The sequence below is a fragment of the Mobula hypostoma genome, chromosome 8, assembly GCF_963921235.1.
Source record: "Mobula hypostoma chromosome 8, sMobHyp1.1, whole genome shotgun sequence".
In the NCBI taxonomy this organism is placed as follows: domain Eukaryota; kingdom Metazoa; phylum Chordata; class Chondrichthyes; order Myliobatiformes; family Myliobatidae; genus Mobula; species Mobula hypostoma.
This window is the reverse complement of record NC_086104.1, coordinates 66,760,577-66,782,986: the sequence shown is the minus strand read 5'-3', so window position 1 is coordinate 66,782,986 and position 22,410 is coordinate 66,760,577. Positions and strand designations below refer to the sequence as shown.

General features: G+C 42.3%; 1 protein-coding gene across 1 annotated transcript in view; it reads right to left on the bottom strand.

The window, feature by feature from the left end:
- Positions 1 to 22,410, bottom strand: part of snx9b (sorting nexin 9b) — a 132,787-nt gene that overhangs the window by 80,153 nt on the left and 30,224 nt on the right. The window contains exons 3-5 of the mRNA XM_063056023.1: positions 10,993 to 11,067; positions 9,203 to 9,325; positions 3,156 to 3,345 (exon numbers count right to left, since the gene is read on the bottom strand). Coding sequence (XP_062912093.1) covers positions 3,156 to 3,345; positions 9,203 to 9,325; positions 10,993 to 11,067 — 388 coding nt within the window. The remainder of the gene's footprint in view (positions 1 to 3,155; positions 3,346 to 9,202; positions 9,326 to 10,992; positions 11,068 to 22,410) is intronic.

Sequence of the window (22,410 nt, the reverse complement as noted above, 5' to 3'; positions counted from 1 at the left end):
TCTGTTGAAGACCATGACCTGTTACACTTAGACTTCTGCTCTTTGCGGTGATGAGACCTGCTCCCGGGGCTCACGGCCCTGTTGACGGGCTGATTCTAAGCCGGTGCCACCAACTGAAGAGCATGGAATATTGGAATATTCGATCAGCTGTCAGATGCTCTGTACCCGGCCAGGCGTGCAGAGGTCTGTCTGTCTGTCTCTCTCTCTCTCTCGTTGGTGGGCAAGAGATTATTGCCAATTCTCTGTGGAGAACTCAGAAAAAATAGCAGTGCAACAGACTTTTATCACCATATAGCAGCGAGTTGTTTTGTTATGTCTCCTGTCTCACTGTGAAAGAGGACACTTCTTTTTCCCTTTATTAGAGAGTGACAGAGAGAACCTGCGGCATGACAATTAGTCAGGTGAACGATGGGTTTTTTTGTACTGCGGATCACGGTCTTTATTGGGGTCTTTCCCATTGTATGTTTGGTGGTTAGAGGGTGCTGATGCTTTCATGTGAAAGTGGGTGGGGTGGGGGGGGTCATTGCTTTGCTGTTGCTTGTGCATGGGTGGGCAAGTAAGGGGGGCTTTGGGTTTCTAATGTTTTAACTGTTACTCATTCTTTGGGGGTACTCTTTTGTTTTTGTGGATGTCTGTGAAGAACAACAATTTCAGGATGTATACTGTATACATTTCTCTGATATTAAATGGAACTATTGCAATCTAACTGAATTACGAGTGGCATTTGATCCTCAAAACAATTTTGAGGGCAAAGAATATTGTTCCAAATATAAATTTACCCAGCATTCAAAACTGATCCTCAAGGATAGACTAGGAATAGTATCCTAACAATAATCCAGCACACCAAATTGCCCCACCTTGGTTTCCAACAAAATTGTGATTATCACTAACCAATCACTGCTTTTCCATCCATCAAGAGCAATCATGGCACTGAAAATATTGCTAAAATAAAAACTTCAGATTGTAAGAATAAGGTTATTAAACAAAATATGGAAAGATATGTACATTTTAGTGTATTGCATCACACTTTGAAAATGATAATGAAGACTTTTTGTTGCAAATATGAACAGATATTATACCTAAAACCTAAAAATTCATTTCAGATAGCAAGGCATTCAGTGACAATTTTAACAATTCTACAGGACACAAAAGCTTGGCATCTTGATTTTTACAGGGATATATCAATTATTTATATACAAAAAAACATTATAATGATTTTTGTAGGTGTGATAGCAGTGAGAAAGACTTAGAAATGAAAATATCAATCTTTAGTCAGGCAAACAGAAAGGTTGGAAATGGAATTTAACCTGCAGAAGCGTGAAACCATTACAAAAAAACTCAGCCATCATCAATACTCTTCAGAGATTGTCTGTCTGGTATCAGTGGTTGCATAACCAGGACTTGCGGGTGGTCAAACAAAAGAAGGAAATGCGTTCAGAACTGTAAAGGAAGAGAAGTACAAAGCTACAGATTGCTGAAGTTGGTAGTGAAAGTAGGTTAGGTGGTTAAGGTCTATGGGACACGTTATATGATCGCCACCACACTGCAGAAAGTATGCATTGTCACTGGAGAAGACAACAAAGATCTCAGGAATGGCGCCAGGAGTTGAGAATTTTAACAGCACAGAGAGATTGCTTAGACAGGTGCTGTTTGGAACAAATACAAAGGGAAAATTTGAATATGCTACATAAAATTATGAACAGTGTAAATTGTATAGATAAGGCCCAATAGCAGCAAGATCAATAAAAATGCTGCATAGGTTGAAGTAGATAACATTGCCTTCATAAATCAAAGTATCAGTACAGGAGTGGGATGTTATGTTGAAGATAAGATGCTGATGAGACCTAATTTTTTTAATCTGTTTTTTGAATTTATTTAAATCTTACCTCTGTCCCACAACGTGAGGGAGTAAAAATGTTTGCATTATGACTCCATTGCAATGTACGAACATGTGAATTTGTAAGTTTATTGGCTTGTAGAAAGAAGCTGTCCTGTAGCTTGTTGGTCCTGGCTCCAATGCTGTGGTTCCATTTGATAGATGGAAGCAGCTGACACAATTTGTGGTTGGGAGACTAATTTGGAGTTTTGTGTGAAGTTTTGATTAACTACCTGGAGGAAAGTTGTCAATAAGATTGAAAGAGTACAATGAAAATTTACAAGAATGTTGTCAGGACTTGAGACCCGAGTTACACGGAAAGGTCAAATAGGTTACGACTTTATTCCCTAGAGCATAGGAGAATAAGGGGAGATTTGATAGGAATATACACATTTATGAGGGATATAGATATAAATGCAAGCAGGCTTCTTCTACTGAGGTTGGGTGAGACTAAAATTAGACGACAGAAGTTAAAGGCGAAACGTGAGATACTTAAGGAAAACATGAGTGGGAACTTCGTCACTCAGGGGGTGGTGAGAGTGTGGAAAGAGCTGCCAGTAGAAGTGGTGGATGCAGGTCCAATTTCAACATTTATGAAAATTTTGGTTAAGAACTTGGATGGGAATGGTATAGAGGACTATGGTAAAGGTTGATGGGACTTGGCAGAATAATAGTTTGGAATGGACTAGATGGGCCAAATGGCCTGTTTCTGAGCTGTAATGTTTTAAGGCTCTATAAAGGATATTAGCAGAAATGCAAAGGAAGTTTTTAATCTGGAAGTCAAAGAAGTAGGTACGATGCAAGTGGAGAGTGGTGGGGGGGGGTGAAGTGCGCCAACAGAACTGAACTCAGCCATGTTTGAAAATTTTCTTGATATCCAAGCGACAAGCCTTCACCTAAAGCGTTACAGACGAGTAGGCAGAACGTGGGTACAGATGAACAGACTGGATAGCTCTTCCCTTGCAGGTACTAACACGCTGAATAAAAGTCTCCAAAAGTAACAGAACTGTCATAAATTGCTAATTAACAGAAAAGAGTTTCATAAATGGACTAGCCTTCACTATTTGAGGGAGTCATCTGAAAAGAACATACACCTTACCCCTTATTCATATATCTATTTCCACATCACTCTAGTACCACACCAGCTTTGTAGATCATTATTTGTGGAGAAGATTTGTAAGCCACTGAAGCCATATTCATTCTCAATCATAGACATTAAACAATATGGGTACAAGTCCCAAAACTTCTTTCAAAAGTGAAATGCATGACCAACACTGACCTGGACCCTGGTAAGCCTGTGGATGACCGTAGCCAGCTGTACCGCCATTGCCACTGTTCTGTGCATTAAAACTCTCTGTGTTTGTCGGCCAGGCATTCCAGGCATTTCCACTGTTACGTGCATTATCTGTGTTCCAGTTTCCAGCTGAGCTTGTCTGCCAGTTAGACCACGGATCAGTGATGTTCTGTGTCTATCAAGTTAATATAAATTATGTAAAAGTTAATGACAAATCAAAAATGATTTGTCCACCATAACGCTTGGATTTTGCACCAACACCAAATGAGATCATCATTATAATTTTACCAACTGGACAGCACATTCTGCTATCGGTACACGTGTCCTAATTAGGTGGCGGGGTGGTGATACACCTCTTTCACAGGAGATGCAAGGGACTCCTTCTCTCCACTAACCTCCAGGTCACCGTTGGGTAAGGTGTACCACCCTATTTAGCCCCTGATCAGGGTCACATGAAGCCATGGGAGCAGGTGGTGGATAGTCGTATGAGCGGCTGGTGCATATCACAAGTCCTGGTTATGCAACCGCTGATGCCAGACAGACAATCTCTGAAGAGAAATGATGATGACTGAGGACACTGTCCAGAAGATGGCAATGGCAAACCATTTCGGAAGAAAAATTTGCCACGAAGAGTAATGTCATGGAAAGACCATAATCGCCTATGTTATATGGCATGGCAGATTACAAACTAAGCCCTAAGAAAACAACACAATTCAAGCAGCTGCTTTCTGGTTACCCTGCCTTTCCATGAAGTTCAGTTCACATGTACTTCACAAAGAGCCTTCATGACATGCTCACATCAATACAAAGTTGAGATACTTATTCCATAAACAAATCAAAATAGTTATGACTTCCAGGCTTGATTTATTTCTGAAGAAATAAAATCACATGTTCTACTTTATTACTTCTCTTCAGCCCTATTTTCTGAATTCCATTTTGATTTCTATGCATGATTTTACATTGAATCAAGAATTTTAACTTGCAATTCCTGGTTTTCTACCAGATGGTTAGCAACACTGCAAAATGCAAATCCATCTTTCGAAAGACCATCTTTCAGAGGATAAAAAGCAGGAAAGAGAAATAACGTTTCCACGTTCTTAAATCCAAACTGGCACTGACGTGCCTGTAATTTATTCCAGGAAGTTCAATGTAGGAAGTAGCAAATCACAAATTTTAAATTACTGGAGTGGGGCCCACTTGTCTTTATTGCCCATCCTCAAATGCTTTATCCCTGACCAGGTCCTGATTAATCTCTACCATCAAGTGTGAGGGGGAAAGGAACACACACCGTACAGCTCAGCAGAAAACTGCAGGATATTGAACCAATAGCTACAAATGGGTGCCATTATATTTCTATCTCAGGTTTGTGTGCAATATCAATGTATATTGCCATTCACTGATATTATCATTACTAAGGTCTCTCTCATCAACCTCTTTGGATTTGGCGTTTACCACAGATCAGAAACTGGGTACCCAGTGATAGGTAAGCTCACAATCTGCCTCTTTCAGCTTTTCCTTGAGGAAGCAGTTCATTACATTCCTGACATGCTGAAACAAATGGAGTTCCAAGCGTAATTAAACTTCTCCAAGGCATCTAACCTCCTTGCAGACGCTGCCTGATTTGCTATTTCCAGAATATTGTTCCTTTTCCTTCCAGGAAATGCAGTCTGCTTGATTGTACAAGCAAAAATATTTTCTCCACTAGCAGATCCCTTTGTCTGTGGACAGGTACAGATATAGGAAAAAGATAGATCTCCCACCAAATAATTACCAACTGTTAGTTCCTATTTAAGAGCAAAATCAGGATTACTTACTGATACGTTTGTGAAATTTGTTGTTTCGCAGCAGCAGTATTGTGCAAGACATAAAAATAACTATGAAATACAAAACGTAACTGAACAGTGCAAAAAAAAAGTGGAATAGCAAGTTTGTGTTCATGGATCTTTCAGAAATCTGATGGCACAAGGGAAGAGGCTGTTCCTGAAATGTTGAGTGTGAGCTTTCAGGCTCCTGCCTGATGGTAGTAGTGATAAGAGGACATTATCTGGATGGTGAGGATATTTAGTGATAGATGCTGACTTTTTGAGGCACCACCTCCTGGTGGAGAGAGTTGTGCCCATGATGGAGTTGGATGAGTCTGCAATCCTCTGCAGTTTCTTTCAATCTGGCATTTTGAAGCCTCCATATTAGGCGGTGATGCAATCAGTTGGAATGCTCTCCACCATACACTATAGAAATTTGCTAGTCTTTGATGACAAACCAAATCAATGTGCTGGTCCCCAGGATAGATCCTGAGATAGAAACATAGAAAACCTGCAGCACAATACAGGCCCTTCGGCCCACAATGCTGTGCCGAACATGTACTTACTTAAGAAATTACCTAGGGTTATGCATAGCCCTTTATTTTTCAAAGTTCCATGTACCGATCCAGGAGTCTCTTAAAAGACCCTATCGTATCCACCTCCACCATCATTGTCCGCAGCCCATTCCAAGCACTCACCACTCTCTGCGTAAACAAGTTACTCCTGACACATCTCCTCTGTACCTACTTCCAAGCACTTTAAAACTGTGCCCTCTTGTGTTAGCCATTTCAGCCCTGGGAAAAAGCCTCTGACTATTCACACGATCAATGTCTCTCATCATCTTATACATCTTTATCAAGTCACCTCTCATCCTCTGCCGCTCCAAGGAGAAAAGGCTGAGTTCACTCAACCTATTCAAATAAGGCATGCTCCCCAATACATGCAACATCGTTGTAAATCTCCTCTACGTCTTTTCTATAGTTTCCACATCCTTCCTGCAGTGAAGCGACCAGAACTGAGCACAGTACTCCAAGTGGGGTCTGACCAGGATCCTATAAAGCTGTAACATTACCTCTTGGCTCTTAAACTCAGTCCCATGGTTGATGAAGGCCAATGCACCGTATGCCTTCTTAACCATAGAGTCAACCTGCGCAGCAGCTTTGAGCATCCTATGAACTCGCACTCCAAGATCCCTCTGATCCTCCACACTGCCATGAGTCTTACCATTAATACTATATTCTACCATCATATTTGACCTACCAAAATGAACCACCTCACACTTATCTGGGTTGAACTCCATTTGCCACTTCTCAGCCCAGTTTTGCATCCTATCGATGTCCTGTTGTAACCTCTGACAGCCCTCCACACTATCTAAAACACCCCCAACATTTGTGTCATCAGCAAATTTACAAACCCATCCCTCCACTTCCACATCCAGGTCACTTATAAAAATCACAAAGAGAAGGGGGTCCCAGAACAAATGCCTGAGGCACACCACTGGTCACCGATCTCCATGCAGAATATGAGTCGTCTACAACCACTCTTTGCCTTCTGTGGGCATGCCAATTCTGGATGCACAAAGCAATGTCCCTTGGATCCCATGCCTCCCTACTTTCTCAATAAGCCCCGCATGGGGTACCTTATCAAATGCCTTGCTGAAATCCATACACACTACATCTTCTGCTCTACCTTCATCAATGTGTTTAGTCACATCCTCAAAAAATTAAATCAGGCTCGTAAGGCACGACCTGCCTTTGACAAAGCCATGCTGACCATTCCTAGTCATATTATGCCTCTCCAAATGTTCATAAATCCTGCCTCAGGATCTTCTCCATCAACTTACCAACCACTGAAGTAAGACTCACTAGTCTATAATTTCACGGGCTATCTCTGCTCCCTTTCTTGAATAAGGGAACAACATCTGCAACCCTCCAATCCTCCGGAACCTCTCCCATCCCTGTTGATGAGGCAAAGATCATAGAGGCCCAGCAATCTCCTTCCTTGCCTCCCAAAGTAGCTTGGGGTACAACTCGTCTGGTCCCAGACACTTATCCAACTTGATGCTTTCCAAAAGCTCCAGCACATCCTCTTTCTTAATGTCTATATGCTCAAGCTTTTCAATCTGCTGTTAGACATCCCTACAATCGCCAAGGTCCTTTTCCGTAGTGAATACTGAAGCAAAGTACTCATTAAGTACCTCAGCTATCTCTTCTGGTTCCATACACACTTTTCCACTGTCATTGGTCCTATTCTCTCACGTCTTATCCTCTTGCTCTTCACATACAGTGGCATGCAAAAGTTTGGGCAACCCGGTCAAAATTTCTGTTACTGTGAATAGCAAGGCGAGTAAAAGATGAACTGATTTCCAAAAGGCATAAGGTTAAAGATGACACGTTTCTTTTATATTTTAAGCAAGAAAACTTTTTTTATTTCCATCTTTTACAGTTTCAAAATAACAAAAAAGGAAAAGGGCCTGAAGCAAAAGTTTGGGCATCTTGCATGGTCAGCTCATAGAAACATCCCCTTTGGCAAGTATCACAGCTTGTAAACGCTTTCTGTAGCCAGCTAAGAGTCTTTCAATTCTTGTTTGGGGGATTTTCACCTATTCTTCCTTGCAAAAGGTTTCTAGTTCTGTGAGATTCTTGGGCCGTTTTGCATGCACTGCTCCTTTGAGGTCTATCCACAGATTCTCGATGATGTTTAAGTCGGGACTGTGAGGGCCATGGCAAAACATTCAGCTTGTGCCTCTTGAGGTAGTCCATTGCAGATTTTGAGGTGTGTGTATGATCATTATCCTGTTGTAGAAGCCATCCTCTTTTCATCTTTGGCATTTTTACAGACGGTGTGATGTTTGCTTCCAGAATTTGCTGGTATTTAATTGAATTCATTCTTCCCTCTACCAGTAAATGTTCCCTGTGCCACTGTCTCCAACACAAGCCCAAAGCATAATCGATCCACCCCTGTGATTAACAGTTGGAGAAGGGTTCTTTTCATGAAATTCTGCACACTTTTTTCTCCAAACGTACCTTTGCTCATTGCGGCCAAAAAGTTCGATTTTAACTTCATCAGTCCACAGGATGCATCAGGCTTGTTTAGATGTTCCTTTGAACCTTTTGAATAGAACTTTTTGGCCGCAAAAATCCCCCAAAAAAGAATTGAAAGTCTCTTAGCTGGCTACAAAAAACGTTTACAAGCTGTGATACTTGCCAAAGGGGGTGTTACTAAGTACTAACATGCAGGGTGCCCAAACTTTTGCTTCGGGCCCTTTTCCTTTTTTGTTATTTTGAAACTGTAAAAGATGGAAATAAAGAAGTCTTCTTACTTAAAATATTAAAGAAATGTGTCATCTTTAACTTTATGCCTTTTGGAAATCAGTTCATCTTTTACTTGCTTAGCGATTCACAGTGACAGAAATTTTGACCAGGCGTGCCCAAACTTTTGCATGCCACCATACTTGTAGAATGCCTTGGGGTTTTCTTTAATCCTGCGCACCAAGGCCTTCTCATGACCCCTTCTGGCTCTTCTAATTTCATTCTTAAGCTCCTTCCTGCTAGCCTTATAATCTTCTAGATCTCTATCATTACCTCGTTTTTTTTGAACCTTTCATAAGCTTTTCTTCTTGACTAGATGTTCAACAGCCTTTGTACACCACGATTCCTGTACCCTACCATCCTTTCCCTGTCTCATTGGAACGTACCTATGTAGGATGCCACACAACTATCCCCTGAACATTTGCTACATTTCTGCCGTACATTTCCCTGAGAACATTTGTTCCCAATTTATGCTTCCAAGTTCCTGCCTGATAGCTTCATAGTTCCCCTTACTCCAATTAAATGCTTTCCTAACTTGTCTCTTCCTATCCCTCTCCAATACTATGGTAACGGAGGTAGAATTATGATCACTATCTCCAAAATGCTCTCCCACTGAGAAAGCTGACTGACAGCTGACCAGGTTCATTTCCCAATACCAGATCAAGTACAGCCTCTCTTCTTGTAGGCTTATCTACATATTGTGTCAGGAAACCTTCCTGAACACCACCTAACAAACTCCACCCCATCTAAACCCCCTGCTCTATGGAGATGCCAATCAATATTTGTTGACACCCAAGTGAGATATTTGCTTTAGCAAAAAAAAACTCATTATTTACAAACCGCAGCTGGTAATTCATTAACTTTTTGCAGATTAAATCACAAAGAGCTTTAGCTTTTTTTTATTTAAACATTGCAGTACCTGACTATTATTTTGTGGGGTAAATGAACTTCCGAATCCTGCACCACCATGAGATGTTGAGAAGGGATCAAACGCTGCAAGGTTATTTGCTTGACTCTGTGCTGCTCCACTTCCTGAAATAATCTGAAAGTCAAAGTATAAAGTTTATTGCTCTAAAATTGACAGTAATTTTCAATCCAACAGTAAACAGACCTTTCTCCTCAAAACCTCAAATCATTTATTAATTGTTATAAAACTTCAGGAAAGTAATTCCTAAATAATTAATTCCTGTGACAAAGTCACGCAAATGTTACAGCAAGGATAGATTTTTAGGAAGTTTGGAATATATTTTTATAATTGAAAAGATTGAGATTTCAGTAATTGTTTCCGCCAGTTTCCCAGAGAGTGTTCCTTAGCCCCTTCAGCAAAACTGACAGCAGATGGGCGATCACCTACTCTGGCAGAAAAAAAATCTAGGCTGACACTTCAATGCAATACTGAGTGAGAGCTGCAATATCAGAAGTGCCAAAACAGATACCCCAAGTAGATTTCATACTTCTTTGACAGGCAGGGTAATTATTTCTACCAGTATGGTCAATTTATATCCTTTAACTAATATCAAGAAACAGAGTCTAGTTATTACTGCACTCCTATCTATGAGAACGTGATGTTCACAATTTTACCATCATATTCTGTGAATAGAATTCCATTGTGAAAAGCTGGGATGTCCTGAAAAACATTAAAGGTAATATGTAAATATAGCCTTTTTCTCTTTCACCTTGAACCTGTATTCTCATGTTGCGTGTCATAATACATTAACATCTGTATTCCTTCCATCTATGAACACTTCATTTACTGCAGATGCTTCTCATCCATTGAGTAACCAAGGTTCTGTTTTTTGTTCTGAATTTCCAGCATTTATTGTTTTTTTTGTGTGTTTTTCTTGAACATATGCTATCACATTACTAAGGTCAATAGCATACAGAAGAGCAGACTAGTCAGTCCATCATATTAATCATTACTTCTTGAAACTAAACAATTTTCCTCTCTCTCCTATACCTACCTTCTTCATTGGTCAGAGTCCTTACTTAATATCCTTTATGAAAGATACTAGTGAATCTTCTGGGTTGTTGTTCCAGAATTTAGACCCTGTAATGTATTTCTGAGTCTGGATGGTGTCTGTCTTTGAGGGGATTAGCAAGCGGTTGTGCCTCTACGCATTTACTGCCATTTACTGTTTAGTAGAAAATGTGGGTTCATATTATTATTTCCACTTCCAGTTGCAGTGCAGGCTACTTTGTCCTGGATGCTGAGCTTCAGAATTGCTGTAGCTGCATTCATCTGGGTAAATGGAGAATATTCTATCACACTGATGACTTTTGGTTTGTAAATGGTGACAAGGTTTTGAAGCTATCTGGGCAACTGACTCAAGATACCCAACCTCCTCTTGCAGCTACTGTTGCAACCCACTATATTTACATAACTGGTCCAGCTGAATTTTTGGTTAATGTTTCTCTTTAGGATGCTGATAGCAGGGCCAGGCAAAGGGACTATCATTGAATACTGAAGGTAGGCTAATACACTGTTACATTGGAAACTATCATTGCATGTAACTTGTAGCACAAATCCATACCATATTGCAAAGTCTCCTTTTCCTCTCCTATTTACTGAGGATGAATCAATAAAGAACAATGAAAGATAGCAGGTCAATAAAAGATCTCTTCAGCTACTTAGGAAATTTAGATTGATGTCATTTTCCTTTACATAGAGAAGAGCCAGCGCTTGGGCCATGTTAAGAGAAAAATACTCACCTCCACATAGTCAGTTGGAACAAGACCTGTCACTCCCTGAGCATTTGTTGCTTCACACCATCCACCACCTACGTTCTGAAAATAAGCATAAGCTACATTTGAGAATATGTCATGAAGAAGTTATTGCCAAGAAATGGAAACTTTTAAGCCTCTGCAGCCAAGAGACAACCTAATAGCATCACTCACAAGAGAAAATCTGCAGATGCTGTAAATTCAAGCGACACACACAAAATGCTGGAGTAACGCAGCAGGCCAGGCAGCATCTATGGAAAAGAGTATGGTCGACATTTTGGGCCAAGACCCTTCATCGGGACTGGAGAAAAAAAGATGAGTCAGAGTCAGAAGTTGGGGTAGGAAGAAACACAAGGTGATAGGTAAAACCGGGAGGAGGGGAGAAGAGGGGTGAAGTAAAGAGCTAAGAAGTTGACTGATGAAAAAGATACAGGGCTGGAAAAGCGGGAATTTGATAGGAGAGGACAGAAGGCCATGGAAGAAAGAAAAGGGGGAGGAGCACCACAAGGAGATGATGGCAAGTAAAGCGTTCAGGTGAGAGAAGGAAAAGGGAATGGGGAATTCTGAAAGGGGGAGGGACATTACCTGAAGTTCGAAAATTTAATGTTCATGCCTTCAGATTGGAGGCTACCCAGACAAGGTGTTGTTCCTCCAACCTCATCACTCCCAATGGCAACCCCTTTTAATTCCACTTCCGATTCCCATTCCCACATGCCAGTTCATGGCGAGGAGGCCACATTCAGGTTGGAGGAGCAACATCTTGTATTCCATCTTGGTAGCCTCCAAACCGATGACATGAATATAGATTTCTCAATCTTCCAGTATTGCCCCCCCCCCCCCGCTTCAATATTCCCCATTCCTTTTCCCTCTCTCACATTATCTCCTTACCTGCCCATCACCTGTCTCTGGTGCTCCTCCCCCCTTCCCTTTCTTTCATGGCCTTCTGTCCTCTTCTATCAGATTTCCCCAACGCCAGTCCTGTATCTCTTCCATCAATCAAATTCCCAGCTCTGCTTCAGCCTTGCTCCCCCCATCCCAGTTTCATCTATCACCTTGTGTTTCTTCCTCCCTTACCCCTACCTTCTAACTGACTCCTCATCTTGTTTCCTATGGTCTTGATGAAGGGTCTTGGCTCAAAATGTCGACTATACTCTTCCAGAGATGTTGCCTGGCCTGCTGAGTTCTTCCAACACTTTGTATGTGTTAACAGCATCACTCTCAATTTTTGGAATTTCTGACAGTCACAGAAACAGATTAAACCTGAAGCAAGGATCCAATTTACTATTTCAATTTTGTAATACGTATTTTATCTGACAATGTGAAAACGTAAAATTTAATCTGGGACAATCCAATATACACCAGTCCACATCTGGTTAATGGTTGACCAACTGTGTTATAATAACAAATCCACTGATTTTTTTTAACTGTGCAACAAGCTCAAAGACTTGCATGCATTGCAAGTAATTTGGATAAAAGTGCACATTCCCCATAATTATGTTACATAATAACTGGCCTATAAAGATTAAATAATATAAAAAGACACTGCAGCAATAATCGTCAGTCTGCACTCCAGTGGAAAATATGGCATCAAAACTGATCTCAATGTTCTTGTATCATAAAAATCACATGGCTTTTTTTGTCTACTGCACAAGTTCTCATCTTTCATTTAAGTATTATATATCTAATCATACACTGATTGACTTCCAGATTTGAATATGTTTGCCACTGTGATGGACAAACTAAAATTCTGAGTAATCTTGATAGACAATGGTTCCAGTACTGGGTGAATCTGGAAGTAAAGGTCATTGTTCTAACCCAAGGGGTCACCCATATAAAAGGGAAGTGAGATTCTCTCTGAATCATGTTTCTTTCTTCCTGTGAAAGCAGTGGAAGATGTGCATGATTCACGGTATACGGTTTTATAGCACTCAATTTCCAGTGTCAAAATTACTTTGAGAATGCACCAGGTCAAAGCCAACAAGCTCCCCTCCAACAAATGAAGAAAAAATTAAGGTTCTCTCTTCCAGGGAAAACACCAGGGCCATTAATTCTGAATCCTATATTTCTGAGCTGACTTTAAAAAAATCACCAAAGAACTTACCAAAAATATGTTAAAACAGCCATAAGCCAAAGTATTTCGATAACTAATTCCAGCTTTCTTCCTTTTCAGCAGACGTCGTTCTTCGGTGAAGCAGCTTGAAGTTTAAAAAGAGCTCAGAAGCATTCAAATTTCTTTTGATGGGCTGAAATCAGCATGAGGTCATTCAATGGTGACACAGCGCTAAGTTTATAAAGAGCTCAGAAGCTTTCAGCTTCCTTTTGGCAGGGTGAAATCATTGCAGGACCAATAAAAGAAAGAAGGTGTAAGCGGAGCAGACGTTGTTGGAGCTGCCATAGTGTGAGTGGGCCTGAGTTTGAGTGGTCCTACTTTGGCTCAACAGACTGGGGTGAGAACAGCCTTTGACAAGAACAGGCATGGGTTCTAAGTAAGAAAGTCAGTTTCTGGTAAGTTTTTTTTTCTCTCTGTTCGTACACAGCTAATGCGCAGAGAATGTATCCAGAGCTGGCAGTATGCTCCTTATGTGAGAAATGGGAAATTTGGGACAGCTCCAGTTTCCCTGATAATTACATCTGCACGAAGTATATTAAGCTACAGCTCCTTAAAGGACTGTGTAAAGGAACTGGAGTTGCAGCTGGATAACCTCCGGCTCATATGGGAAAATGAAGTGGAGATAGATAGGAGCTACAGGGAGGTAGTCACCCCTAAGTTGCAGGAGGCAGGTAGCTGGATGACTGTCAGGAGAGGGTAAAAAAAAATAGGCTGCCAGTGCAGAACAACCCCATGGCCATTCCCCTCAATAATAAGTATACCACTTTGGATACTGTTGCGAGGGGACAACGCAGTGACTAGGTTGCTGGCATTGAGCCTGGCTCTGTGGCTCAGCAGGGAAAGGAGGGAGAAGAGGAGGGCAGTAGTGAAAGCAGATTCTGTGAATGTGAAAGAGAAAGCTAGACGGTATGTTGCCTCCCAAGTGCCAGGGTCAGGGATTCTAAAGGGGGAAAATCGGTTACACGGCATTATAAAGGGGGAGTGTGAACAATTCGAAGTTGTGGGATATGTTCGTACCAACGACACAGGTAGGAAAAGGGAGGAGTCCTGAAGAGATAAAATAGAAAGTTGGGCAGTAAACTGAAAAGCAGGACCTCTGGGGTAGCTAATCTTTGGATTGCAACCTGTGTCATGTGTCAGTGAGGGCAAGAATAGCTTGATTTGACAGATGAATGAGTGACTAGAAATTGGTGCAGGGGGCAAGGTTTCAGATTTCTAGATCATTGGGATTTCTTCTAAGGAAGGTATAGTATCACCTGTACAAAAAGGCTGGATTACACCTGAACCCAAGGGGGACCAATATCCTTGTGGGCAGGTTTGCTAGAACAGTTGGGGAGGATTTAAACCAATTTGGCAAAGGGGATGGGACCCAGAATGGAAGGGCTCAGAATGGGCCAGTTGGTATACAACTAGATGCAGCATGCAGTGAGGCTGTGAAAAAGAATGGGTAGATGATAGGGCAAAATTGCAGTCAGTGGTATACGTTAAAGTGTAACAGGAGGCCAAAATCAAGAAGGGTGATGAACACAAGTCCGAAGGTCTTATATTTGAATGCACACAGCATACAGAATGGTCTTTTGGCGACTGGCGGGTATGCTGTTGTGGGCACCTCTGAGTCATGGCTGAAAGATGATCATTGCTGGGACCTTAACACCCATGGATACACAGTGTATCGGAAAGACAGGCAAGGAGGTAGGTGGGGGGGGGTGTCAAATGACTCTATTAGTAAAAAAATGAAATCAAATCCTTGTTAAGAGGTGGTATAGGACCAGAAGATGTAAAATCCTTGCAGGAACAGTTAAGAAACAGCAAGGGTAAAAAGACCCTGATAGGAGTAATATACAGCTGTCCAAACAGTGGTCAGGAAGGGGGCTACAAAGTAGAACGGAAGATAGAAAAGGCATGTAAAACTGGCAATGTTGCGATAAAAATCATGGGTGGACTGGGAAAATCCTGTTGGTGCTTGATCTTAAGAAAGGGAGTTAATAGAATGCCTATGAGATGGCTTTTTAGAGCAGCTTGTGGTTGAGCCCACTAGGGGAACTGCAATTCTACATTGTGTGTTATGTAATGACCCAGATTTGATTAGGAAGCTTTAGGTAAAGGAACCCTTAGGAGGCAGTGATCATGTGATTGCTTTCACCTTGCAGTTTAAGAGGAGACGATAAAATCAAATGTATCAGTTTTACAGTGGAGTAAAATGAATTACGGAGACATGAGAAAGGAGTTGGCCAAAGTTGATTGGAAGGGAATATTAGCAGAGATGATGCCAGAAAAGCAATGGCTGGTGTTTATGGGGCAAATTCAGAAGACACAGGAAAGATACATCCCAAAGATGAAGAAGTATTCTAAAGGAAGGATGAGGCAACCATTGTTGACAAGAGAAGTCAAAGACAGTATAAAAAAAGAGGGCATATAATATAGCAAAAAATAGTGGGAAGTTTTAGAGGATTAGGAAGCTTTAAAAAAAAATAAATAAACAACAGAAGGCAACTAAAAAATGAAGAGAAAAAATAAAATATGAATTTTATCTAGCTAATTATATAAAGAGGATACAAAAAGAGAAGAGATTTGATATTGGATGACTGGAAAATGATGCCGGAGAGGTGCTAATGGGGTCAAAGAAATGACTTAAGAGCTCAATAAGTATTTTGCGTCAATCTTCACAAGGAAGATAATAGTTGAATGCAATAAATCCAAGAGTGTCGGGGGCAGAAGTGAGTGTCGTTGTTATTAGTAAGGAGAAGTTTCTTGAGAAGTTGAAAAGCTTGAAGGTAGATAAGTCAGCTGAAGCAAATGGACTACACTCCAGGGTTCTGAAAGAGGTAGCTGGAGAGATTGCGGAGGCATCAGTAATGATCTTTCAAGATTCACTAGATTCTGGAATGTTTCCGGAGGCCTGAAAAATTGAAAACATCAATCCACTCTTTAAGAAGGGAGGGAGTCAGAAGAAAGGAAATTAGATGCCAGTTAGCCTAACTTCAGTGGTTGGAAAGATATTGGGAGTCTAGTATTAAGAACGCAGTTTCAGGGTATTTGCAGCCACTTGAAAAACTACGCCAAAGTCAGCATGGCTTCCATGAGGGGAATGTTGTCTGACAAATCTGTTGGAATTCTTCGAGGAAATAACAGGCAGGGTAGACAAAGGACAGTCAGTGGATATTGTTTACTTCAATTTTCAGAAGGCCTTTGACAAGGTGTTGCACATGAGGCTGTGTAACAAGTTAAAAGCCAATGGTATTACACGACAAGTACCAGCATGGGTAGAAAATTGGCTGATTGGTCTTGAGGTAAAGTGTGGGAATAAAGGGGGCATTTTCTGGTTAACTGCCAATGACTAATGGTGTGCCACAGGGGTCATTTTTGGTATTGTATGTCAATGATTTGGATGAATGAATTGATGACTTTGTGGCCAACTTTGCAGTCGATCAAAGAAAGGTGACGTTGAGGAAGCACAGTGTCTGCAGAAGGTCTTAGATTGTTAGAATGGGCAAAGAAGTGGCATAGAATAATATGTAGGAAAGTGCATCATCGTGCACATTGGCAGAAGGAAAAAAGGTGGAGACTATTTTCAAAATGGGGGAGAAAATCCAAAAATCAGAGGTGCAAAGAGACTTGGGAGTCCTCTTGCAGGTTGATCGGTGGTGAGGAAGGTAAATGCAATGTTAGGATTTATTTTGAGAGGATTAGAATATAAAAGCAGAGATGCAATGCTGAGGCTTTATAAGGCATCATTTAGACCATACTTGGAGTATTGTGAATAGTTTGAGCGCCTTATCTAAGAAAAGATGTGCTGGCATTGAAGAGTGTTCTGAGAAGCTTGACGAGAATGATCCCAGAGATAAGTATTTGCTACCTCAAGGCCAATACTCACTGGAGTTTAGAAGAATGACGGGGAATCTCATTGCAACCTATCGAATATTGGAAGGTCTGAATCAAGTGAACATGAAGAAAATGTTTCCTATCGTGGGGGGAGTCCAGGACCAGTCCTCAGCCAGCAGAGCAAAGTCCTTGGTAGTAGCCTCTGTTGCCAAATCGACACGTGATGTCACACAAGCGGGGGTTTTGCAGGATGCCATGAAAGATCTGGGGGCTGAAGTATTGCGGATGATATCAGTTGGTGCTGCCACCACGCATGACAAGGCCGATAGGAAGCCAAACCCACTGGTGGGACGTACCAAGACCATGGCTGTTACTGAGCAGAGTCCCTTGACAAAGGAAGTGACTGGTATTTTCTGTTACAACTATGGAGAAGATGGACATTTCAAGTGGAAGTGTGAAGGACAGGAAAACCTTTGGAAAGTTAATCAGCAGTTAATCAAACAGAGAAGAAGAGGTAAAACTACGGAGGGACCCAGTGAGGAGTGGGTTGGCATTTTGGAGAAGATATGTTCCCGACAATGTCTCAGGGGAAATACTAAAGTACAAAACACCATTCCTTAAGGTTTAGTGGGACCAAGCTCTGATGTATCCATATGGATTGAAGGTGCTTATTACTAGAGCCATACTTAACACAGGTTTTCAAGTTACTTTGCTTTCTAGATCCTTTTACAACCAATATTTGACGCATTTACCATTGACACCACACAGTACCCTTGAGATTCGGATGCTTAGTAACTGATGAGTACCCATATGATGGTTACTTGTCGCTGAAAGTGGAGTTTTCGGAAACAGATGTTAAAGTAACTGAGACTATCGAAACACCAGTGTTGATCTGCCTGGGCCCAGCTGAAAAGGGCGGAGCCTCCATGCTTGTGGGAACAAATACTGTTGTTCTGAGAAGGCTCATGGGAGCATACAAGGAGAGAAATGGAGAGACCTTTTTGAAAACCTTATTCATTCACCCTGTGTTCATGGCTGCTTTTGAGAAGGTGCAAGTTCCAAGCAGGATGATGAGCAGAAACAAGAAACTGTGTGGTACACCCAGACCTATACCTGTCATGTTAGATCCTGGAGGAGTAGCTAGAGTGACAGGAACCCCCATGTTTGCTGGAATGCCTGACCAATGGAAAAAGAGATTAACTGAGAAGATGTTGGGACATGAAGATGTGTTTTCTACTAACAAGGCTGAGGTTGGTTACTCCAGGAGTACTTGTCACACTATTAGAGCAACTGAGAACACACCTTTCTGAGAGAAGTCTCACTGGTTAGCACCAGTGGAGGTTGAAGATATTTGTCAGTACCTGCTTAAACTGAAGGAAGCTAAGTTCAGTCACGGAGCAGGGGGACCTGAGCCACCAGGTGACACGAGTGATAGGCAGGGGGAGGCACCCTCTAGTAGACAGGAAAGGTCACAAGGAATGGTTGAAGTTGGAAGAGCCAAAGATGGTATAAGGAAGTCTCAAAGGGTCAGGAAACCCCCAGATAGGCTGGCCTATGATGCACTGAGGGAACAGCGCTGCATCTATCCCACAGTGAGACGTATCACTACCATTTACAAATGGATTGAAGGTCCTGATGTCACAAAATTCCTTTGAAAATTGTTATTACAGATGGGTTGATAAATTTCGAAGTCATGAGGACATGACTATTTTTGGTGGGGAAAGAGTGTAACACCCTGGTTAAGATTTTTACACTGCTGCGCTGCAGGTGTTTCATTTTAGTAGATTTGAAGAGCAGTCTGCTCTGCTTTCAGCATGTTTGGGTTTGAGCTAAAGATAAGGGGGTGAGATGTAGGAATGTAGTGTCATCTAATCAGGATGGTTAAATTGGGAAAAGATTCTAGAGAGTGTTATGCGGAAAAGGTTTTGTAATGGACACTGTTGTGGGTCGAAGTAGACAACTTCAAGATGAGCTCCAACTTGTGTATATTTTGACTGGATTAACTGTAATGGGCCCTTTTTATTTTTTTCCTTTTCTTTTTCCTACTAACTATTCAATAAAGCTGAAATTTGTAAACATACTTCCTTTACAATTACATGCAGTGTACAGTCTGTTATTTCTTGCCGACGGGCGATTGCACGGGAACAGTAATTACACAGTATTCACACAGATCAGGGTTTGGGTGGGCAAGACATCCAAACCCCTGGGTTTGGTGGAACCCAAGTCATATCCATCCAAGACGTACGGAGCTGAGAAAGGTAGTTTTCTCACCACTGAGTCCGGTGGCTGTTAGTGAGGGGTTAACGAGCTGCACCTCTAGAGACGCCCAGTAAAAACCGGTTTCAAACACTTTTCCCAAGCAATTTTAAGGTGTCTTAAAGGCAGAAATACAAAAATCAGAGAGCAGTGAGTGCATACGATGTCCTGCCAGGGATGGTAGTAAAGGCAGATATATTAGGGACATTTAAGAAACTCATCAATAGACACATAAAAGAAAGAAATCTAGAGGGCTACGTAGGAGGGATAGGTTAGATTAACCTTAGAGTAGGTTAAAACATCAGCACAGCATCATGGACCAAAGGGCCTGTTATGTGCTGTAACAGTCTATGTTCAGTTTATATAGGTTATAAATTTAAGTGAGAATGACTGGTATTTTTTGAGTAGGCAGAATTGAAATAGGTAGAAATCAGAAACAAGGAGCACAAACCAATTCCTTACCTCAAATATGGAAAGCCTCTTATGTAACTGTACTTCACAATGGTTTCAATCAAGGGAAATGGGTCTGTAAGTCAGGTCATGCAATAATTGTTGGGGGAGAATGTAACTTTTGTACAAACCGGACAATCCACAGCTGTAGCCTGAAGAATGCCCAGAGAACACACAGAGTTCTACTAACCACATAATAGATTATTTAAATTCCATGCCAGAATAAATTACATTGCAAATGGCCAAAATGGTAAATGACCATCACTGGGTTCCGGCAAACTTGCAACAGAAGAGCTGAAGGCAGTGTGGACAGGGCCAACAAACTTAATCTGTTCTTTAACAGATTTGACATTGTGGCCCCTGCCCATCCCCCACATGATTCATCTGTTGTCAGCTCCCAACCAACACATATTCCACTCTCTCCCCCTACCCCTCCTCACAGTCCCCCACCCTGCTCTCATGACTATACCCCTCCCCCACACGAAACCACCACAGTGGGCTTCACAGCTGAACAGGTGAGAAGACAGTTGAAACATCTCAACCCAAGCAAGGCTGCAGGCCCAGATGGTGTCAGTACCAGGGTGCTCAAAGCCTGTGCCCTTCAGCTAAGTGGAGTACTTCGCCATGTACTCAACCTGAGCCTGAGGCTCCAGAGGGTTCCTGTGCTGTGGAAGATGTCTTGCCTCGTCCCTGTGCCAAAGGCGCCGTGCCCCAGCGGCATCAATGACTACAGACTGGTAGCATTGACCTCCCACATCATGAAGACCCTGGAGCGACTTGTTCTGGAGCTGCTCCAGCCTATGGTCAGGCCACACTTAGATCCCCTCCAATTCACCTACCAGCCCCGACTAGGAGTTGACGATGCCATCGTCTACCTGCTGAACCGCGTCTATGCCCACCTGGACAAGCCAGCGAGCACTGTGAGGGTCATGTTTTTTGACTTCTCCAGTGTGTTCAACACCATCCGCCCTGCTCTGCTGGGGGAGAAGCTGACAGCGATGCAGGTGGATGCTTCCCTGGTGTCATGGATTCTTGATTACCTGACTGGCAGACGACAGCACGTGTGCTTGCAACACTGTGTGTCCGACAGAGTGATCAGCAGCACTGGGGCTCCACAGGGGACTGTCTTGTCTCCCTTTCCCTTCACCATTTACACCTCGGACTTCAACTACTGCACAGAGTCTTGTCATCTTAAGAAGTTTTCTGATGACTCTGCCATAGTTCGATGCATCAGCAAGGGAGATGAGGCTGAGTACAGGGCTACGGTAGGAAACATTGTCACATGGTGTGAGCAGAATTATCTGCAGCTTAATGTGAAAAAGACTAAGGAGCTGGTGGTAGACCTGAGGAGGGCTAAGGCACCAGTGACCTCTGTTTCCATCTAGGGGGTCGGTGTGGGCATGGTGGAGGGTTACAAATACAATAGACAATAGGTGCAGGAGTAGGCCATTCAGCCCTTCGAGCCAGCACCACCATTCACTGTGATCATGGCTGATCATCCACAATCAGTATCCAGTTCCTGCCTAATCCCCATAACCTTTGATTCCGCTATCTTTAAGAGCTCTATCCATCTCTTTTTTGAAAGCATCCAGAGACTTGGCCTCCACAGCCTTCTGGGGCAGAGCATTCCATATATCAACCACTCTCTGGGTGAAAAAGTTTTTCCTCAACTCCGTTCTAAATGGCCTACCCCCAATTCTTAAACTGTGGCCTCTGGTTCTGGACTCACCCATCAGCGGGAACATGCTTCCTGCCTGCAGCGTGTCCAATCCCTTAATAATCTTATATGTTTCAATAAGATCCCCTCTCAGCCTTCTAAATTCCCAGAGTATACAAGCCCAGTCACTCCAATCTTTCGACATATGACAGTCCCACCATCCCGGGAATTAACCTTGTGAACCTACACTGCACTCCCTCAATAGCAAGAATGTCCTTCCTCAAATTTGGAGACCAAAACTGCACACAGTACTCCAGGTGTGGTCTCACCATGGCCCTGTACAGCTGCAGAAGGACCTCTTTGCTCTTACACTCAATTCCCCTTGTTATGAAGGCCAGCATGTCATTAGCTTTCTTCACTGCCTGCTGCACTTGCATGCTTGCTTTCAGTGACTGATGTACAAGAACACCTAGATCTCATTGTGCTTCCCCTTTCCCAAACTTGACTCCATTTAGATAATAATCTGCCTTCCCGATCTTACCACCAAAGTGTAACCTCACATTTATCCACATTAAACTGCACACTCACCCAGCCTGTCCAAGTCACCCTGTATTCTCATAACATCCTCCTTACATTTCACACTGCTACCCAGCTTTGTGTCATCGGCACAGATATCTGGGGATACGAATTGACAATAAACTGGACTGGTCAAAGAACACTGAGGCTGTCTACAAGAAGGGTCAGAGCTGTCTCTATTTCCTGAGGAGACTGAGGTCCTTTAACATCTGTCAGACGATGCTGAGGATGTTCTACGAGTCTGTGGTGGCCAGTGCTATCATGTTTGCTGTTGTGTGCTGGGGCAGCAGGCTGAGGGTAGCAGACACCAACAGAATCAATAAACTCATTCGTAAGGCCAGTGATGTTGTGGGCATGGAACTGGACTCTCTGACGGTGGTGTCTGAAAAGAGGATGCTGTCCATGTTGCATGCCATCTTGGACAATGTCTTCCATCCACTACATAATGGACTAGTTGGGCACAGGAGTACATTCAGCCAGAGACTCATTCCACCGAGGTGCAACACTGAGCGTCATAGGAAGTTATTCCTGCCTG